The 17033-nt window shown below is 47.0% G+C and overlaps 1 protein-coding gene and 1 non-coding gene across 2 annotated transcripts; both read left to right on the top strand.

Annotated features, from left to right (window-relative positions):
• The first annotated feature begins 1912 nt into the window (after nt 1-1912).
• On the top strand, nt 1913-16661 carry LOC124095435 (glyoxylate/hydroxypyruvate reductase B). Its single transcript, XM_046448553.2, has 6 exons — nt 1913-2039; nt 4467-4851; nt 6700-6871; nt 9906-10084; nt 14428-14524; nt 15546-16661. Exons 1-6 carry the CDS (start codon nt 2028-2030, stop codon nt 15700-15702), a joined length of 1002 nt encoding a protein of 333 aa, XP_046304509.1. The 5' UTR covers nt 1913-2027; the 3' UTR covers nt 15703-16661.
• Nucleotides 3401-3584, top strand: LOC124095501 (U2 spliceosomal RNA). The gene has a single exon (XR_006852499.1). It is a non-coding gene; the product is annotated as a U2 spliceosomal RNA (small nuclear RNA).
• Nucleotides 16662-17033: the final 372 nt, after the last annotated feature.

Raw genomic sequence — 17033 nt, forward strand, 5'->3', positions numbered from 1 at the left:
CGACCAAAGGAGGCAGATTTTAAAAGACCACAGAAGAGGCTTTATCCTAGATATCACTCCCAGGCGGAACTCATGAGACCAACAGAGTGGACAGGAGAAGGGTCTGAGGAGAAACCGGGTGGAAGCTTGACCGGATTGGACATTTATGGGGCTTACAGCAGGAAGGGAAGGTTTTGGGACAGGAAAGGGGATTTTTAGGGTCCCATGTCCTGCTGGAGTTGATCAGTTCAGCTGGCTGAACTCCAGGATTGGCCAGGGATTATGCTGATTGACAGGCCTTAGTCAGGAGACCCTGCTGATTGAAAGGTGTTTCCATCAGCGCCTGATTGATGTTTCTTTCCAGTTCTAAGTCTCCGCCACTGACCTGACATTCTACATCATGTACAACCAGAGGAATGAGAATTACTGGTAGGTGAGAAAAAATGGGGCTTGAAAGGGGTGGAGAGAAGACAAGAGGAGCCAAGTGGAAAGGGGCTAGATGGAGGGGAGGAACAGGGAGCCTACTGGGCGCTGTTGGAAACAGAGTTTGGGAAGAGAGATGGGGCATTGCTCCTCCTAGTGTGCTAAGAGGAAGAGTCATGGGAAGTTGTGTTTTCCAGAAGGTCACTGCATGTTATGGATACAATCTCCCTCTGATGTGATCTTGAAAGGAAAGTGACCACAGCACTCGGAGCGACCAAGAGATCGTTATTGCAGCAGTGAGAAAGAGGAGAAGAGAGAAAGAGAGAGCAAGAGAGGGGGGCCCTGGCAGGAGAGAGTTCAGACTTGATGCAAACTGCGATAAAGAACCAGACAGGGGCTGGGGATGTGGCTCAAGCGGTAGTGCGCTCGCCTGGCATGCGTGTGGCCCGAGTTCGATCCTCAGCACCACATACCAACAAAGATGTTGTGTCCGCCGAAAACTAAAAAATAAAATATTAAAAAATTCTCTCTCTCTCTCTCTCTCTCTCTTAAAAAAAAAAAAAAAAAGAATGGGTCGTCACTAACATTCAGTGGAGAAAGAATGCCAAGGAAGAGGGATGTGTCACCATGTGAAATGCTTGAGAGGGGGGCCAGCATTAAAAAAAAAAAAAAAAAGAACCAGACAGGTTGGAGTGCCCTGGTTATCTTGCAGCTAACATTTGTTCAGCCTGCCCTGCACTAACAGATCTTGCCGATTGTTAGAGACTTGGGCAAATTTCTTCTTTTTTTGTTATTTATTTATTAGTGCATTATAACGATACATATTGAACTTATTGTTCTATGGTGCCGGGGATTGAACCCAGGGCCCTGGGTATGCTAGGCATAGCATCTCCCACTGAGCTATGCCCCAGTGCCCCAGCACCCTCCTCCCCAGCCCTTTTTTTTTTTTTTTTTTAATTTTTATTTTGAGATAGGGTCTTTTTGAGTTACCAGGCTGGCCTTGAATTTGCCATTCCCTTGCCTTAGGTTTTTCAAGTAGCTGAGATTACAGGCATGGGCCACCATGCCTAGCTACATTTCTTAGGTTTTTTCAGGGGGGCAGTACCGGGGATTGAACTCAGGGGCACTCAACCACTAAGCCACATCCCCAGCCCTATTTTGTATTATATTTAGAGACAGGGTCTCACTGAGTTGCTTAGCACTTCGCCATTGCTGAGGCTGGCTTTGAACTCGTGATCCTCCTGCCTCAGCCTCCCAAGCCACTGGATAACAGGCGTGCACCTCAGCACCCAGCACATTTCTTGTTCCCCTCTCCTTTGGTCCTCATCAGTTTTGTTTGTGCTTTACTCCAGTGCTCTGGTGCCTTCAGCCAGAGAATGCTGGTGTGCACTGATTGGCTGCCCCAGCTCAGGGTCAGGGGTCCAGACCTCCTCCCACTGGCCAGGAGTCTCCTCCCAGCAGGCTGATCTTTGTCCCTGACTTTTTTCTGAGAGAAGCTGTGGAAGGTTCAGCCTACATTTTTCTTTTTCTTTTTCTTTTTTTTTTTTTTTTGGGGGGGGGTGCAATTTTCCAGGGTCTTTAAAAGAAGAAAATCTGAATTTGGAGCCTTAAGTCTGTCAAAGGCAATGTCTACAAAGGTAAATGCTCTTTTTCTTTTTAACTAAGCTATCATCTTATGAGAAGAAATTAATGTTTAAACAATTTTAACAGTTGAAATTGAACAGCAATCAGGAATTGTAAATATCTGAACTGTTACTGTTGGGCAAAAATAAAGCTAAGAAGTCTGATTTTTCCAAATGGATAGGTTTGTCCTCTCAGTCCTCACAACAGAAGTCCAATTTGATTGAGTTTTCCTAGTCGAGGACATTCCTACCCACCCATGCTGCTCCTACTATTCAGTCCCAACATTCCCCTCTCTTGATCTTGTGATGCAGCAATTAGGAAAGAGAAGAAAGCAGGGCCCCTAGTGGGCAGCCTGCACTATGAAAGGAGAGGACTCTGGAGGGCTGGCAGCTCCGGGGACAGAGCAGCAGACCACTGCAGCTAGTGCTGGTGGTGACCTCTCATGGCCGAGGGTCTGTGCCTGTCCCCGGCAGGCTCCTCGGCTGAACTCCAGCATGAAGGAGATGTGCGGAGTCTGGGCTTGAGGAAGGGAAATGTGAGCCTGTGCTCTCTGTCGCTTGTCTCTTCTGACTGAAGATGGACTCCTCTGAACCCGTAAAGAGTCTCAGTCTTTCCCATGTGCAGACACTGAGAATGACAGGGCAATAGCCCCGGTATGGCATGGACAGTGAAGTGGGGTGGGTGCAGTGTCACATTGTATGAAGGTGTGGCAGGGGCACAGTGTCACTCTGTGCCAAGGTAGCAGGAAACACAATTGCAGAGCCCTGGGCTGTCGTGGCCAACCTGTGAAAGGCACAGAGGTGTTCCTATCTGGACAAGGCTGTTTAAATCTTTTTCTGAAGGTCAGAAGTAAGCCCAAGCCTGTTTTTTTGTTTTTTTTTTTTTTTTTTTGGGAACTGATCATAGTGTAAGCTTTGATCAGATTTTGAACATTCTTTGGTTTGTTTTCCCCACCAAGCCTCAGGGACCCAAAAACAAAACCTCAGTGTTTGGAAAGCTTTTGATTTTCTTCATAGAAGGATACTAATGTCTAAAAATCTCATATTTGGGCTGGGGCTGTGGCTCAGTGGTAGACCGCTTGCCTCACATGTGTGAGGCACTGGGTTCGATCCTCAGGACCACATAAAAAACAAATAAACAAAATAAAGATATTGTTCACCCACAACTAAAAAAATTTTTTAAATTCTTAAAAATCTCATATTTAACCAGAAACAAGGAACCTAAAACTATAATTCACTTTACAGACAAGACATATTTTTTTTTTATTTTCACAGTAAAATGTGGTCAGTTTTGTTTGTTTGTACCAGGGATTGAACCCAGGGGTACTTAACCATGAGCCATGTTCCCAACCCTTTTTTTAAAAAATAACTATTTTATCGCTTCTTGGCCTTTTGGCTAAGATCAAGTGTAAAAAATAACTATTTTATTTAGAGACAGAGTCTTTTTGAGTTGCTTAGAGCCTTGGGGGTTGCTGAGGCTGGCTTTGAATTCTAGATCCTCCTGCCTCAGCCTCTGAGCTGCTGGAATTACAGGTATGTGCCCAGCTGGTCAGTTTTACTACTTATTTATTGCTGTAAAAGAGTTAAAAATACCACATCCCAAGATATATAGCCCTGATGTATTATTGGCTATTTCAAATTAAAGGCACTTAAGAACATAGCAGGTGCAAAATATCACTGACTTGATTCTGTTCCTTAAGAGCAAGCAAAACTCCTGGGAACAGGTGGTGCATTCTCCTCCCCAGGGGAGATCCATGCTTGCAAACCCTACCACCTGCACTGTCACTTACCTGTGGCAACTGCCTGGCCAAACCCCTGGCCTAGCTAATCTTCCGCCACCACTCTGTCCAGTTCACTGTGGAAGCAACTGGCTCAGTGACTCTGGCTCTTCCTTTCCCCATGGGGGCTTCATCTGTTTAACAGTGGACTGGGAGAGTTGGAAACTGTTTACCTGCTCACATGTCTCCCCTGGTTTTAATTCTCTGGCCTAGATGGGGGGTGGAGTCTGCGTTTTTCTCCTCCACAGCTGCTTGCAAGCAATAGCCTGAAACTTAGGACTGAAGCACAGTGTTTATTGTATCCCAGACACTCACTGAGTAGGCTGCCTCAGTGTCTGACCACAGGCCAGGCGAGTGCTCCAGGCTTTGTTATGACTGCTGCCTGTCTTCATAGGATCTGCTGCTAGCACCTCACCTGGCCTCTGCATGAGGCAGGGGTGAGGAGGTGGGGAGTTCAGCCACAGCCCTCCTGGCCAGGAGGTCACTTCCCAAGGCAGGAATAAAAACCCAGGCAAAGCAGGAGGGAGCAGGCAGTCAGGCTCTGTCTGACTTTCAGGTGCCTGAGAATTTGTCCAGCCAACAGGAGAAGCCCAGCCTTGCCGCCTGGATATGCTGGAGCAGGAGATGTGGCACTCTTGTGTGGTTCATGTCTTTCTGTCTGCAGGCTGCAAGAGACCCAGCACTGCCTGGAGTTCTAGTGTTTGGCCTTGAAGGACCCTATGGCATATGTGAGGCTCATGTGGAAGAGCTGCAGAAGCACTTTACTCTCATTACCATGAAGCGATTTTTGGAAAACAAAACAGAATTCAGTCAAAAGATCCAAGCTATATACCTCTGGGGTGGACGCCCAGTGATTGACCGGGAGCTGCTGCTGAGCTTGCCCTGCCTGAAAATCATTGGCAACTCGGGAGCAGGCCTGGATCACCTGGACCTGCCATTCATTGCCAGCTGTGGTGTGAAGGTGGCCCACACCCCACACGCAGTGTCCACTCCCACAGCAGACCTGGGGATGGCCCTGCTGCTGGCCTCAGCTCGCAGGGTGGTGGAAGGTAAAAATGCTGTTGTTGGTTGTCCAAAGGTTCAGATGATAAATATTTAATAATATACATGTTAAAATAATTTCAAAACACGCAAACAGGTCCTTCTCTGGTTCTGATATCTTTGGGTGACATGTAGACTTCATCTGCTGGGAATTGAGTTCCTTGTTGCAAGGGGGCAAAATTGCAACACATGCAGTTGAGAGGAGAAATAAAGAATGTCCATGCTCCTCTGCCCCTTTCAATGAATAACGATTCACTCAAATTACTCAATACAATTTCACTCTATAGGTTCTTTTTTTTTTTTTTTTTAATATTTATTTATTTATTTTTAGTTTTCGGCCGACACAACATTTTTGTTTGTATGTGGTGCTGAGGATTGAACCCGGGGCGCACGCATGCCAGGCGAGTGCGCTACCGCTTGAGCCACATCCCCAGCCCTCTATAGGTTCTTAATCAAGAAAATGACGGGGCTGGGGCTGTAGCTCAGTGGTAGAGCATTTGCCTAGAATGTGTGAGGCACTGGGTTCAATCCTCAGCACCACATAAAAACAAATAAATAAAATTAAAGGTTCATCTACAACTAAAAAAGAAAAAGAAAATGACAAGGCTAGGCACTGCAATAGACATAATCAATTCACAGCAAACAATTCTAGATTAATTAATTCACAGCAAGCAATTCTAGATTAATTCTAAGCACTGCAAAACACACTTAATCATGACAGGCTAATGACAGACATTCCCTCTGTGTGCTAAGTTCAAAAGTCTGAAGCCTTACGCTTTAAGTCCAGCAGATGCACACTCACTCTGGTGACCAGGTCTGGAACCAAGGGGCTTTTCCTGGTATCGAGTGAATGACTGTTTGAGGAGGGGGTTGTAGGGAGGAGTTGCAGCTCTCACCAAGGTCCAGATGAGGTGGTAGAGTTTGAGAGCAGTGAGGATCACGCAGAGGCTCAGGAACAATGACAAGTGATGAGATGTCAGATCCTCATTAGGCTCTCCAGCTCAAGTGCATCCTTGTTTTGGCTGGCTGAATCCCTGTTCATTTGCTCTATCATTTATACTAAAATTTGGGGCTTTTGGCCCCCCTTTCAATCCTTATCAGCTACCACGGGATTTCTCAGTGACATCATTTACCCTGGGGTCAGAAACTTTGGGTCTGGTGGTCTCCACCCTGATCTTCTTGCCTTTCCCTCTGATCAGGTGAGGACAGCCTGCCAGGGGCTTTACTCTGTTTATCAGGGTGTGGGGAAGTAACTTGTCTGAGGCCACACTGGAGGGCTCTGTGGGAGTGCCTAGTGAGACTGCAGGTTTCAACTGGAATTTTTATAATGGAGTTGCTTAAGCTTAGGCCCAAGGCCATCCTAATAGTCCCTCCTGGGTGTGCACGGCTTCTGTCAGCATCCATGTCCACCTTGGCTTCTGAGAGCAGTAGCTCCTCTACCACCAGCTCTCACTCATGCATGTAACAGGGTAAAATATAAGGTAGCCTCAGGACTACCACAAAAGTGGCAGTGGAAGTCACGTGATCTTCTCCTAATGGGAACTCTGCTGAGAAGCAGTTCTGAGAGAAGGAGCAAGAGCCTGGCTCCTCTTATTCTTGGCTACTGGTCAAGACAGACTCTGAAACAAGTTCTAGCCAGAAATCCTTAATGTGAAATAAGCTGCCATTTCAGAACATCCTCTCCAGAGGGTCTGGTTTTGTTCTGAGGAAGCTACCTCTTACTTTTGCTGTCCTCTCTGCGGAAGCACAGAGGACCTGAGCTCCAGCCTCCACATAGGCCTTCTCTGCCTTGAGCTCTGTGGAAAGACCCCTTTGCTAGTGATGCCATTTAACAGCACTGTGCCTGTATGTTTTAGGTTGTCAGTTGGCTGTCTCACCGGACACAAAGCACTTCTCTATAAATTGGTTGGGGCAGGAAGTGTCGGGGGCCACTCTGGGGATCATCGGCATGGGCACCATTGGCTATAAGATTGCGCAGAGGGCCAAAGCATTTGAAATGAAGATTCTGTATCACAATAGGAACCGCAGGTAAGGCTCAAAAAGTTGACCCTTGGTTGAGCTCAGTAGAGCTATGGCTGCCCAAGCATGGCCCGGAGATCCCCACTCTCACCAAGGAAAGCTCATGCCAAGAAGGGGTGGAAGTTTCCTGACAATTCCCTGGAAATGTGGCTCTGACTTCTCATGGAGAAAATACCACTGAAAAGAAAAGAAGTTCACTACATAACACAAGTCCTTTATAATTTCCAAAGTGACTTTTCAGTCCCAGGAGATGCGTTCACACCCACCAAGCCCCAATTAATACTGAGGTGTGCTGGTGCCTCTTCCTGGCTCTTAGGCCTGTGTGGCTCTTCGGCACTGCCGATAATCTTCAGAGAGCTGGTGGTATGCCTGTCTCAACTGCTCCTGCTCAGCAAAGCCACAGGAACCCATGGTGGCCTGTGTGCCTCCTGGCTTTGGGGGTCTCACATCCCTCAAGGGTGAGTGTGCTGCCCTCTGTCCACCCAGTCTCCTCAGCTGACTCAGTGCACCCTCCACCTACCAGGTCTCCACTCATCGCAGGACAAGTCCAAAACTAACTCTGGACTTTTGTCCCTAATGTTGTGCCAAGCCCTTCAGTAGCACTCCCCATTTCCATTCATTTATTTTTTTTTTGAGGGGGCAGGTACTGGGGATTGAACCCAAGGATGCTTTACCACTGAACTACATCCCCTGCCCTTCTTATTGTTTATTTTATTTATTCATTTATTTATTATGTGATGCTGGGAATTGAACCCAGGGCCTTGTGCATGCGAGGCAAGCACTCTATCAACTGAGCTATATCCCCAGCCCTTTTTTTTTTTTTTTAAATTTTGAGAAGGGGTCTCACCAAGTTGCCCAGGCTGGAGGATCACCCCTTGAATTTGCGATCCTCCTGCCCCAGCCTCCCAAGTTGCTAGGATGCAGGTGTGCCCTCCCCACCATAGTGCTCCTATTTCCTTAGACGGCACCTACACTCACCCTTCTAGAGTTCTTACCCTCTACCACCAGTGCCTTTAAAAAAAAAAAATGTATATATATATATATATATATATATATATATATATATATTTTACTTTTAGGTGGACACAATATCTTTATTTTATTTTTATGTGGTGCTGAGAATCGAACCCAGTGCCTCATGCTTGCTAGGGGAGCGCGCTACCACTTGAGCCACATCCCCAGCCCCAGTGCCTGTCTTAGTGATGGGCTGCAGAACTCTCACTTCTCTGACAAAACCTGCTCAGGCTGTCTCATGTCCCATCCAACCCAGGGGCAGCTCAAGTACTTATACCACCTTGAATTCCTGTGGCCACTCTCTGCAGACCAGCCAGGCCTTGGCCATTGCTCACAACTGCTGAATGGCTCCTATTGGCTGTGGGAAAAGATGGTTCCATAGAGCTGGGTGCCTCACATCGTGGCCATTGTCTCCCAGGGGCTCCTGGGCCTCCCTTTCAGTCTTACAATATTGCAGGACCCATCTCAGGACAGTACTTTTTTTTTTTTGGTAGCAGGGATTGAACTCAGGGTTACTCGACCACTGCGCCACATCCCCAGCCCTGTTTTGTATTTTATTTAGAGACAGGGTCTCACTAAGTTGCTTAGCACTTCTCTTTTGCTGAGGCTGGATTTGAACCCATGATACTCCTGTCTCAGCCTCCCATGCTGCTGGGATTACAGACATGTACTTAACTAGCACTCTGGGGTGCTGTTCTAAGATGTCTGCAGCCCCAGGGGTGCCATGTCCTCAGCAGGAGGAAGACATAGGAAGGCTATTACACCTCCAGAAGTGGAGCAAACACTGCACTCAGCTGGGCCTGGCCAAAAAGAATGTGATCATTTTCCACCAAAGGTCAATCATTCCCCAACTCAGGCCCTGAGGGTTCCACCTTAGAGGTTCTCACCTTGCCTCTCCCTGGTGGCTCCACCTAGAGGTTTCCTTCTACTTGGGTTCCCTCTTGCCCTTCCTTGGCAAGGCCCCTGAGATCCTTCTTCCTGCATGCTCACCTCTGGTGGCTTGAGTGTGGTCGTGGGTGCAGGTGATGCAGAGGTGGAGCTTCTCCATGTCTTCACTGCTATCCCCATACCCAGCAGGACTGGCACCTAGGGCAGCTGCTCAACCAACTCTTTGTTTTAAAATTTTTATTCTAATTTGTTACATATGACAGCAGAATGCATTACAATCAACCAACTCTTCACATAAATGCATAGGTTTCTGACCTTAAAGAAAATTGGGGAAACTCTTTTCTGTAACAGACATTTGTGGAGCATGGTGAGCTGGTTTTTCAGGTACTGTTTTTTTTTTTTAATTGTTATTATTAGTTGTTCAAAACATAACATAGCTCTTGACATATCATATTTCATCAGGTACTGTGTTTGCACAAAGAAACATAATAGTCCCAGATCTCAGCGCCACCAGAGGGCAAAGGCAGGGATGCCAGGGCCAAGCAAGTGAAGGGGACAGGGTTTGGGGAACTGGGCAAGCATCTCCCCTCAGGCTACACCTGCCTGTGTTAGAAAAGAACTGTGTCATTTCATATTCCACATCTGAAAGTCCATTGGTGGCTTCCAGGATGCTGTCAAGTCCTGGTGCTTATGATTTCTGTCGAATAATCAGTTGTCTTGGGTGACCAGAATAAGGGTTAAAATTTGACCCAAATTTAAAAAAAAAAAAAGCCACAGTCCTGCCTGCATTGACTCTGTGGTCCTGGCTTTCCATTCAGCAGACAGTACCTCAAGGCCTTTCCTGTTCCTCTCCGGGCATGAGATGTGTTTGCCCAGCCTCCGCTGTCCCTGGAAGCAGGGATCTGGGGATACAGGTTTGGGCCTGGCAACCCTGCAGGGGCTGGATAAGCAGAGTTTCCATAGGGGAGTGAGCCATCCTGAGGACTCCAGGGCTGACCACACTGCCAGGCCTTTGGGACTCATGTGTCCAGCTGGGAGTTGGGCCTAGTGGACCCCGCCACTTCCCCTGAGAGACTTCTCCCTGGAAGTGTCACCCACCTGGGCATCTGGCTGAATTTCTGAGGAAGTGATTTCTCTGCAGGAGGTTGGAGGAGGAAGCTGCCGTGGGTGCTGCCTACTGTGCCAGGCTGGAAGACCTGCTGCAGCACTCAGACTTTGTGATGCTGGCTGCCAGCCTGACGCCCCAGACCCAGGGCCTGATGGGGAGGCGGGAGCTGCAGCTGATGAAGCGAAGTGCTGTGCTGGTCAATGTCGGCAGAGGTAGGCCTGTCTGTGATGACCGTGTGGCCAGGAGACATGGCTGGGAGTCTCTAGCTCTGCCCTTGGCTTTTCTTGTCCCCTTTATCCTGAGTGGATGCCCTGGTCCAGAAAATTCACAAAATCCATTTAGATTGGTGGCAGGTGAATTAAGAAAATTTACATTCTATTTAGAAATTTTCCTGAGTTTTGTCTTTACATGACTTTGAACCTCAAGTAAGAATCAAGAAGGATAATAGCTGCGATATGGAAGTTTTCATATCACAAGTCAATGTCTGTTGGGATGGAGTGGTGTTGCAATTTGATGCTCTGGGGGGATTTAACACAGTTCCTGGGGATGAGTTTCTGAGGGTCACTTTTGACATTTAGGTGCCAAGAGGCAGCACTGGACACAGATGGTATCCTTGTGATGCTGGTGTGGGGGTGCATGTGAGGGCTGGCTGTTGAGGCAGACGTCTGGGCAGTGTGCCCTGTGGGGCTGGGGACATGGTTGAGAAACTCAGCACCCCCAACAGCCCTGAGTATCGCTTAGCTCAGTGACCTTACCCAGAAAGCAAGAACCAGCTCTTGCCATGAAGCTGCACATGGCTGAGTTAATTATTTGAGAGTTGTCTGAAAATTCAGACCTTCAATGAGACAGTTTAAAAGACCAGTGTGCAGCACGCTTTCAGTAGCATCAAGGCCAGTATGCAAACTTCTGGGGCCATCCTTGGCCTCAGTTTGGACTTTCTCCAACAGCCTCTGGGCAGGCATTGGTCGTAACCTAGGAGCAGTGGCTCACAGATGGACTGTCTGTGATGGGCAGCACTATCAGCCAGCAGGTTCTTCACAGGCCTCAGCCTCAGATGCTCACACACACTCTTGCTATTTTGTAAATGGAGTCATGCATCACGTTCTGTTTGTTTCATAACTGCTTTTTTTTTTTTGGTGCTGGGGATTGAACCCAGGGTCTCCCACTGACCTGCATCCTGGCCCTCATTTCATTTTTAAATGCAGACATTTGGAGGCTGTTTTTCAATTGAGCCCCTTGGGTGATTTGGGGGAGATGGCATGAAAGTGAGACAGGACCAGGTTTTGGTAAGACCAGGGCTGGGGTACAGGATAATTGTGGGCAGATTTGTAACCTATGAGTCTGTTTAAGTCAGCTTTTCATTCCTGTAACCAAAATACCTGGCAAGAACAACTGAGAGGAGGGGCCAGGATTTCAGAGGTCTTGGTCTACAAACAGCGGACTTAAATGCTGTGGGCTCAAGAGGAGATAGCACATAATGGCTGGAGAGGGAGAGAGAGAGGAGGGAAGGATGGATGGAGGAAGGAACTCAAGAAAGATGCACCCCTCCCCCAGGGGCCTGCCTCCTCTAGCCACGCCCCATCTGCCCACAGTCACCAGCCAGTTTGTCCATTCAAACTAGGATGGACTGATCAGGTTACAGCTCTCAAGAGCCAATCATTTCACCTCTGAACATTCCTGCATCAACACAGGAGACTTGGGGGGAGACCTTTATATCCAAACTATAACATTCTACTCCTGGCTCCCAAAAACTCAGGTCCATCTCACAATGCAACGTATATTCAATTCATCTCCAAGAGCCCACACAATCTTGATAGTTTCTGCTTTCCCTCAAATGTCTAAGTTCAAAGTCTCTTCTGAGACTCAAGGCAAACTCTTGGCCGTGAGCCCCTGTAAAAATAAAAAGCAAGTTACATGTATCCAACACACAGTGGCAGAGAGTAAATATTTTCATTCCAAAAGGGAGAAATAGGGGCATATAAAGAGGGGCCAAAGCGAGACTGAAACCCTGCTGGCAAATGGCTCTCTTAACTCCACCTGCAACTTTGCATACAGCATGGAGGACCCTGGCTGCAAGGTGTTAGCCTCAAAGGCCTTGGGCAGCCTCATCCCAGTGGTATTGCCATTTGCAGTGCATATGGGCTCTCTTTTAGCCTGGCTCTCTCCACAGCCAGCAGCTTTTCTCAGAAGACAGTCCATGTCACTAGCATCTCTTAATTCCTGGAGTCTCCATTCCAGCTTCATTTCACCTTCACAGTTTCATGCATTGCCCTCTCAGGGGAAGCCCGCAGGGACTCCAACCCTGCTACACTTTACCTGGCCTCCCAGGCCTTCTTTTGAAATCTTGGTGGAAGCTTCCATGACCCCTTAACTTTAGTATCCTGCATTCCTGCAGAACCATGTGGATAATGCTAAGATCTGTTGCCAGCTAGCACAGTACCTGGGTAACGGAGGCAATGGCCAGTGTCTCTTTGGGGCATTCTTTTTTCTGCCCAGGAAAATGTAAGCCACCCTAAAACTTAAAGTCTCAAATAATTAGTGAATAACAAAACATAAATATATTCAGAAATATATTTACAAAAGTGAAGCCCCTGATAGATCTAGTCCACATGGGCGCTGGAACTAGACAGAGAAAAGATGGCTCTGGTTATTTATTTAAAGGGATATATCAAAGGCAGGGATAAGGTTTCAAAGGCAGAGTCTTGCTTCCTCAGGTTTTGCACTCAGCAGGTTGACTGACATCTTGGCAAGTCATACCCATCTCAGGTGCTGTGTGGAACATAGAAGAACAGGACAGAAATTCACACTGTCCATGGGCAATTGACCAGAGAAAATGTCTACTGGTCATTCGCAGACTCCAGATGTTTCTATCCACTAGGCTTCCATGTGCAGTGACCCACATGCAATCCATAGACAGCCTGTGACACTTGGGCCCCCTGGAATCATAGCTGTGGCTCAGCGTGGTGAATCAACTTCCTAGGCACCCCTGTGTATGCAGGACATCCATGATCTTTTCTCAATGAAATTTTTATTTTCTGTACCCTGGAGCCAGTAGTGGAAAAGGTCGTACAAATTCCTAAGATGCTCTCAAGCCATTTTCTGTATTGCCTCTGTGCAAAGGACTTAGTTTCTCCTTACTGGCTGTAATCTCTTCAATAAGCACACCCTCCTGGGCCCCAACTTTACATGCACTTTCCTGGCCAGATTGTAAGTTTTAAAAATCCCTTATCTCTGATTTCTGTTCCCATTTTTCATGGAAAACCTGGTCTAAAGGTGCCAGCAATCTCCATGCCACTGACTGAATGCTTTGCTGCCTTGAAATTTTCTCCATCAGATTGATTAGTCCATCCCCTTTTAATTCAGCCTCACACAAAGTCTTGGCATATGGGCAAAATGTAGCCAAGTTGTTTGCCAGAATGTAACACAAGTGGCCTCTAGACCAATTCCCAGCAGAGTCTTCATTTCTCTCTCAAACCTCATGAGCCCAGTCTTTTTTTTTTTTTTTTAGTGAGAGAGGGAGAGAGAGAATTTTAATATTTATTTTTTAGTTATCGGCGGACACAACATCTTTGTTTGTATGGTGCTGAGGATCGAACCTGGGCCGCACGCACGCCAGGCGAGTGCGCTACCGCTTGAGCCACATCCCAGCCCCTGAGCCCAGTCTTTACTGTCTATAATCCTATCAGCATTCTGGTCTGAGCTCTCACCAGAATCACCCATTCATCTCTGTTTACAATGTCTTAAAGCTTTTGCTGTTCACATCTCGAAACTTTTCAGAATTCCTCCTACCAACCAGCTGCAAAGGTTTCTGAAACACATGGTCAGATAGTTACAGTGATCACACTTCTTGATACCAATTTCTGTTTTAGTTAACTTTTTCTGTTTCTGTGACCAAAATACCTGACAAGAAAAACTTAGAGGAAGGAATGTTTATTTTGGGCTCATGGCTTCAGAGGTCTCAGCTCATAGATGACTAAGTCCATTGCTTTGGGCCCAGGGTGAGGGAAGAGGCCAGTGGAGGAAAGCTCCTCAGCTCATGGTGGGATCAGGAAGTGGGCGGTGGGGAGGAGGGACTTGGGGAAGAGGCGTCCTTCCAGACATGCCCCCAGGATTCCACCTTCTCCAGCCATGCCCCACCTTCCCACAATCACCACTAGTCAAATAATTCAAACTAACCTGGTTATAGCCCTCACAATCTAATCAGTTTACCTCTGAACTTTCCTGCATTAACATCGGAGCTTTTAGGGGACACCTTACATCCAAACCAAAACACAGCCTCACCTGCAACATGAATCAACTTTGCTGTGGTATGTGAGGGCTCACTGAGCAATGCACACAGTGGGCCGAGGCCTGGTTTTGTTCTAATGATTGGTTGGACATGATTTAAATGTAATTTTAGTGTGAAGTTTGCATGTTCTTTGTGAGGATTTGCATACATTTAAACATGTTTCTGGAACAAAATGAAGACACATTTGAAGCTCTAGCTGTATGATGAAACTCTCTTCTCACATGTCAACACCCATGTGGTTGCTGAGGAGTTGTCTCATTCATCTAGGGCTTCTGGTTGATCAGGATGCACTGGTGGAAGCTCTGAAGAGTGGGGTCATTAAGGCTGCAGCACTGGATGTGACATACCCAGAGCCCCTGCCAAGGTAACAAGACCAGACAAAATCCATATTTTTTTTTTTGGATAGAAGGTGGCAAAATGGCAGATGAGTGCTTCTGTTGGCCTTGCAGCCTCAGGGAGCCATGGAACTGTGGGGTGTGGCCTGTCCTACTGTATACAGCAGACTGTCCAGGTTCTGGGTCAGCTTCACCCTGGAAAGGGAGCTCAGAGTGCTCAGGATTGGGCCCCACATAGGACACTGCACAGAATCTCTGCCTTCTTGTTGGCCTTGGGTGCCTCTTTTACAAACCTTTGTATCTGTGCTGTGCTTCATCTTCATCTTAGTTCTAAGGCTGGAAGTACTTGCACCCTCTACTGTAGTCTGAGTCAGGGGTTCCAGATACATTGCCATCCTTGGGGTCCACAAGATTCTAGTAGGTGTGCCCTTGACTCTTAGCAGCTAGGGCCAAGAGGCCATGGTCCTTCATGGCTACTTCAGCTGTATCCAAATGGTTAAGAGACCCTGTGGGTGAGGCCACATCCATTGCCAATGCTGGCATCTAGTGCTATCCATCAAGTTGGAGTTTGCCTGATCCACTCTTCCTCATCACCTTTCCAGGCTAACTGCCGTCCTGGGCCTTCCTCCTGGAAGTCAACTTCCTTTAATCTGCTAGTTCTGATGAATCTCCCCTCTGAACGCCACTCCTCATTAAAAGTGAATTCAGCTTCTCCCATGATGGTAGAACAGCTCTGGCATCCCCTAAAGCCCTTAGCCCTTTTCCACCTTGCGGGCCAGTCTCTAATCAAGCAGGCACATGTGTAATTGTGAGTTCATGGCCTCTGTACGATTAGGATACATGCTTTGTACCTCAAAACATAGGGTCTCCTGAGCTAGGGTTAGCTGAGTGGTGGGTACATGTGGGTGTAATTCTGGGTGTGCCTGAGGTGCCTGCAAACTTCTTATCTCGGGGTGGCAAAATTCTGGTTTCACAGGGGAGGTGAAGCCAGAATACAAAGTTAAAGAAACCAAACAACTCCATGTTTTTCCTAATTAATGTGTATTTCAGAGATCACCCCTTGTTGAAGCTGAAGAACATCATTGTCACACCTCACATTGGAAGTGCAACTCACCAAGCCAAATGGCAAATCATGCAAGATCTGGTTGAAAGCATCCTTGCAGCTCTCCATGGCCTTCCTGTTCCTAACGAAGTGTTGCTTAAGTGACTTGTGAGGACTGAGAAATATAGTAGACTAAATGGGGAAAGCTGTATTTCTGGGGACTTCACATGTCACACCCATCTTGTAGACTGGCTTAAAGTTGCTTAAGAGTAATAGGTAATGTTTATTGAAGGCGGCTTGCTGCATGCTTTGCTTCCATTCTCTCACTTCCTTCTGAGGGAAATTGCATCCAGTTATCTAGTCTCAGATGAATTTAAAGGAAAATCCTAGGCTTAGTTTTGATTTGAATTTAGATTGTGTAATGCCAGATTCGTGGGACCCCAATAGATCTCCAGGAGCCGAATCCGATGCAATCACACGAGAATCTTTATTGCAAGCTCGAGCCTGGACTCGCAACCGTTCCTGAGACAGTGGTCCCAGAGAGTGAGCCCTGATCCTTTGTTCAGTGAGATTTTATAGGTTTTGGGGGGATACTCTCTGTGTCACAACATCACACAGCAAATCATTCCATACCATGGGAAAATCAAACAACAACTCTAATCAATATTAGCACATTCACTGGCAGGAACAAGTTGGGTAGGGGTGATTGGTTAGTACAAGAGGGGTATTCCTTTGAACTGATTGGTTTAGGCCACGAGGGGCGTACGTGCCAAACTACCTGGTTTCCCAACATGTTATCAACTACCATAAACTACTGGGGGGTCATCTGGCACCCAGATATTTTCCCTGTCTCATGCTGATTGGTGGTTGCTAGGGGGTTGCTATAGGTCCTCACCTAGCCTGACTGAGTCAGGGACACCTGGTGCAGCAGATCTCTCCTGTTATTTGCAGACAAACAACTCAGCAGGGTGGGTATGTGCTTAGGAGTGCTCTGTGGGTTTTTCCAAGGATAAGGGTCATGCCCCCTTCCTTAGGACAGCCTTGAGGTAGAAGCTGCTGTTATTTATTTTCAAAAATGGAGTCACATCAGTTTCTCAATTAAAACCCTGGACTAGATCTGCAAATCTCGTGAGCTATGTTACCTTCTATTTTGTTATATTCTGATGACTTATATTATTCATTCCCCCATACTCAAAGATCGCTGTTCGTTTCCTTCAATTTCCTTCTCAATAATTACTTCAATAGGTAATTATTGAGAACTCTGAGGCTGCAGTGTTCTCCCAGCTGGGGCTACTGCAGGAAACAAGGCAAGGCCTGCTCTCCGATATACTTTGCAGTGAGGAATACCAACGGGGGTCTGCAGCTGGTGGGAGTGGGGCATAAAGGATGAGGTAGGGACTGCAAAGATTATTGGAAACGGCCATGATTATGGGATCCAGATTAACACACTTCATTTTGGAAACCTCTAGATAAATAGACAAATGTCTTTGTCTAGA

This window comes from Marmota monax, unplaced genomic scaffold (assembly GCF_021218885.2).
Source record: "Marmota monax isolate L192 unplaced genomic scaffold, Marmota_monax_Labrador192_F-V1.1 WCK01_AAM20220418_F8-fsc00060, whole genome shotgun sequence".
Classification (NCBI taxonomy): Eukaryota; Metazoa; Chordata; class Mammalia; order Rodentia; family Sciuridae; genus Marmota; species Marmota monax.